The sequence below is a fragment of the Nanorana parkeri genome, unplaced genomic scaffold, assembly GCF_000935625.1.
Source record: "Nanorana parkeri isolate BGI_ZX_2015 unplaced genomic scaffold, ASM93562v1 scaffold3810, whole genome shotgun sequence".
NCBI classification, from domain to species: domain Eukaryota; kingdom Metazoa; phylum Chordata; class Amphibia; order Anura; family Dicroglossidae; genus Nanorana; species Nanorana parkeri.
The window spans coordinates 1-4,812 of record NW_017310078.1 but is presented as its reverse complement, the minus strand read 5'-3'; the positions used below and the strand labels follow the sequence as shown (position 1 = coordinate 4,812).

The 4,812-nt window shown below is 50.9% G+C and overlaps 1 protein-coding gene across 1 annotated transcript in view; it reads left to right on the top strand.

Annotated features, from left to right (window-relative positions):
• LOC108803505 (zinc transporter ZIP4-like) overlaps positions 1-2,405 on the top strand; it is a gene marked incomplete at its 3' end in the record, with an annotated part of 21,060 nt that extends 18,655 nt beyond the window's left edge. The window contains exons 3-4 of the mRNA XM_018575342.1: positions 834-1,015; positions 2,246-2,405. Coding sequence (XP_018430844.1) covers positions 834-1,015; positions 2,246-2,405 — 342 coding nt within the window. The remainder of the gene's footprint in view (positions 1-833; positions 1,016-2,245) is intronic.
• Positions 2,406-4,812: the final 2,407 nt, after the last annotated feature.

Genomic DNA, 4,812 nt, shown 5'->3' with positions numbered 1-4,812 from the left:
GTCAGGACATATCCTGGGAGATGGGGGGGCAGAACATATCCCGGGAGATGGGGGTGCAGCTTTATAGGAAAGTTCCAATGGGTGAAGTATACAATGGTGGTGAGTGGGAGGATGTGATGTTGTTAAAGGTGATTGGTGGGAGTTTGGTCAAGTTTAATAGTAGACTTGGGGTGGGGGTGAAATGCGCAGGACTAGGACAGCAGCTGGAGAGAGAGAGAGAGAGACCGGCCCCAACCTCTAGTAACCATGTACATTTCATCTTCTTTTAATGGGACTCTGGTAGACCGAGTTCTAGTGTGTCTGTGGCTCCTGCCTGTGTGTACATCCTCATTGGTCTGGTGGAATGAGGTGATGATGTGTTGTTGGGTGAATGAGGTGGTGATGGTTGTTGGGTGAACGGGATGCCCATAGGGTGCTGCAAGGAATGAGGTGGTGATGGGCTGTTGGGTGAATGGAGTGCTCATAGGGTGCTGGGAGGAATGGGGTGCTGATGGGTTGTCTGGTTTATTTAGAAAGCCGCCAATCACAGTTCATGTTTCACCGGCCTGAATGATGACGGGTGAATTGGGATTGGTGGCTGCACATTGCTTGCTGCATTCTGGAAAGGTCATAGCCCCAGGAAAGGTCATAGCCCCAGGAAAGGTCATAGCCCCAGGAAAGGTCATAGCCCCAGGAAAGGTCATAGCCCCAGGAAAGGTCATAGCCCCAGGAAAGGTCATAGCCCCAGGAAAGGTCATAGCCCCAGGAAAGGTCATAGCCCCAGGAAAGGTCACATGGATTTGTGAGGGAGCTGATGGGCCCCCATCTCACACAAACCTTTATTCTCTTTTCAGACTGAACGCTGCCTTAATGCTGACGATATCCTGAACATGACCTCTGACCCCGACCACGTGAGCGCAGAAATCACAGAGGCCGTTGTCAGCGCGGTTCTGGAGGGGTCCTGTATGACCCTTCTGCCTCCTCGGGAGTACTTTCTAAATTTCATCTACAAGCAGAACGAGACCCTCGACCTGGATGGTAAGGCCGGAGAACATGTGATCAGAATAAGTCACCTGACGTACCGGAACTTCCCGGAAACATCTACAGGGAACCTTCTATCAGCTCCATTATTAGGGCTCAGCAGTGCAGGTCTGCCCAGCCAGTGCTCCGTCCGTGTCACCCAATCAAACCTCAATGGCGGTCTTGATGGGGAAATGTCTGAAGTTACAGATAGGACAGGAAGTGCCTGAGGTGCCCACAGACCACTCTTATCCCGCCAGTACATGGGAGAGGGTGATCCTCCACAACTTGGACTGACCGACCCCGGTGTCGCTGTCTTCGAGCTTGACCCTCCCCTTTAATCAGCAGGCCAACCATTCTCCTAGGACAAGACTACAAAGCACCCCCATCTCATTTTTTTTCCGTGACAAAGGGGGAGGAGTTCTGTAGTGCATAGAGATAGCTGGGAACAGTGTGCCTGATAAAGAGTGCAGCACGGGTAGAGAGCACAGAATGTTATCAGCTGAGAAGATTTCTGGCAGGATCAACGGGTATTTCTGCGCTCATTGAACAGATATAACATGAGATATATGTAACAGACCAAAGGAGAAGAAATAAGAGAAGCTGATTGGTCAGGATAATGTACACTTAAAGAAGAGCTCCGGGCTTGCAGTGGAGCTATCCCCGCACTGCTTGTTGTGGCCTAGGGCAGGGGTAGCCAACCTTGGCTCTCCAGATGTGCTGAAACTACAAATCCCATCATGCTTCTGCCTCTGGGAGTCATGCCTGTGGCTTGCAATGCCTTATGGGATTTGTAGTTTCAGCACAGCTGGAGAGCCGAGGTTGCCTACCCCTGGTCTAGGGTCTAAAACAAAGACGACATACTCACCAGATCCCCCGACCCGCGGTGGTGACCGCTCACCTCTCTCCCCCTCCCCTCCAGCTGTGGACTGTCCCTCTGCGTTCCCACGTCTAATGCAAGTCAGCGGATGCGATGACATCACAGATCCTTAGGCCGCCGGATCCCAGCGGAGAAGAGGCTGTGGGCAGTCAGGTGGGACCGAGGATTGGGCGAGTATATCTTTTTTTAATTTTAGGACCTCTAGGCCCGAAGCGAGTGCTTAACCCTTGAAGCGCCGGGGTAGCCCCACTGCCGGGGTTCATTTCTACAATTCCCAGAGTTCTTCTTCAAGGAAAAGCTGAGAGGAAATGAGGGGACATGGGCGGAGGTCCGATTTAAAGGCTCATGCAAATAATATCTGCTTTCAGAACTCACCTCCCTTATGATTCAGCTGAAGTTGGTGAGCGAAGACGACCACGACCACGACCATGAAGAAGACCAAGACCTTAAGAGTGACCACGAGGGAAGGAGGAGGAGGAGGAGCTTAGAAGACTCTGAAAGCGCTCATGTGACTCACTGGGATGAGGTATCTTCTCTTATATAATGATATGGTCTTCTTCTGCACACTGTTGTTGCTGGGCTAGGGCATGGTCCATGGTGGTCCCTCAGATGAAGGTCCCATCGCATAGGACTGCTTCTGTGGCGGGACGTTGTCGGAGGGGTGAGAGGAAATCTGTACTGTGCGCCGGTGTCCCCACACCGCATGCAGGTACCCCCACTGGAGGACCAAATGCGTGACCACACCAGACAATGCCAATGAGCTCATACACAGTTTATTATACACACCAAAATCATGTAACCACCTACACCCCCACCTACAACCCCACCTACAACCCCACCTACAACCCCACCAACACCCACACCAACACCCACAAGTATCAAACAACAGCCAACTAACGTGGGGAGCGAGGCAACACAAGGCGAGCCACCGAGCAATGGTCAGGGTACAAGGGGGCACCAGGACTCAGGAAATGGCGACAATACTGAGCCAAAATCCACACTGCAGGGAGGGATTAAATACCCCCCCCCCAGGTAGCACCAGGTGGTGAATAATCGCCGATGGCAGGGAGACACCCGCAGGTGAGCACTGGACTTGCAGGTTCCAGCACCACCCAGTAGTGGTCTGGTACCTAACAGCTCCTGGCTGCCTGGAGACACCCGCAGGTGAGCGCAGGAACTGCAGGACCTGGTTCCAGCGCCACCTGGAGGTGCTATAGTCCCTGACAATGCCATCGCTGACCTCCTTCTGAGAATTCTTCTTGTCAGGCTGTCTCTGACCCCAATACTTCCCCAACTCCCTGACCCGGGAACAAGGATTTACCTACTTAGGTCATCAGAAAGTCAAAATTTTTCATTCGTCTTCTTCTCAATGACTCATAAAGTACCCAAGATCACCGGTGATGAGCATTTCCCAGAGTTGGGCTCAGCAATGGCAGTCGGTATATATATTCTGAGCACGGGCCTCCTGAAAAAACCAGGATACACCAAATATCAGGAAGTAGAACAGCAAAGGGATCGGGCGGAAGCTTCACTTGGCAGGTTTAATGATAACAGGCGGGAACCAGCAACAATCAGGCTTCCTTTAATAGGACATTTTACAATATAACCATATCGGCCACAACGGGATCGGCTGCCAAGGCCGACGTCACGGCAACTAACCATAAATCTGACATTCCTGAGGCCGTATGTCTCTTGTTCTTCTCAGCCCAGGCACAAGCCGAGTATTGCTCTTAGGGTTCCTCTAAAATTCATCTGTCAATTCCCGTATAGTGCCGCTCAACTCCATGACTAAGTCACTTCCATAATATCAACAATATGAAGTGTACGAGGTCTCACCGAAATTCCACCACAATCTCCCGCCATTTTATCAAGGATATGTTTTGGCTTCTTGGCTGAAAGTGATAAAAAAAATCTGAGACAAGCTAGGGCAGTAGCAGCCAGGAGAACACAATGGACCATAGAGAGTCCTTCTTCTGTACCAAGTGCTCTCATGTCCCACCCAGAACTTTCCTTCCGCCAATAGCACAACCAGGAGAACACAATGGACCATAGAGAGTCCTTCTTCTGTACCAAGTGCTCTCATGTCCCACCCAGAACTTTCCTTCCGCCAATAGCACAACCAGGAGAACACAATGGACCATAGAGAGTCCTCCATCTGTACCAAGTGCTCTCATGTCCCACCCAGAACTCTCCTTCCACCAATAGCACAACCAGGAGAACATAACAGTCCATAGAGAGTCCTTCTTCTGTACCAAGCGCTCTCATGTCCCACCCAGAACTCTCCTTCCACCAATAGCACAACCAGGAGAACATAACAGTCCATAGAGAGTCCTTCTTCTGTACCAAGCGCTCTCATGTCCCACCCAGAACTCTCCTTCCATCAATAGCACAACCAGGAGAACATAACAGTCCATAGAGAGTCCTTCTTCTGTACCAAGTGCTCTCATGTCCCACCCAGAACTTTCCTTCCGCCAATAGCACAACCAGGAGAACACAATGGACCATAGAGAGTCCTCCATCTGTACCAAGTGCTCTCATGTCCCACCAGAACTCTCCTTCCACCAATAGTTCAACCAGGAGAACATAACAGTCCATAGAGAGTCCTTCTTCTGTACCAAGTGCTCTCATGTCCCTCCCAGAACTCTCCTTCCACCAATAGTACAACCAGGAGAACATAACAGTCCATAGAGAGTCCTCCATCTGTACCAAGTGCTCTCATGTCCCACCAGAACTCTCCTTCCACCAATAGTTCAACCAGGAGAACATAACAGTCCATAGAGAGTCCTTCTTCTGTACTAAGCGCTCTCATGTCCCTCCCAGAACTCTCCTTCCACCAATAGTACAACCAGGAGAACATAACAGTCCATAGAGAGTCCTTCTTCTGTACTAAGCGCTCTCATGTCCCTCCCAGAACTCTCCTTCCACCAATAGTT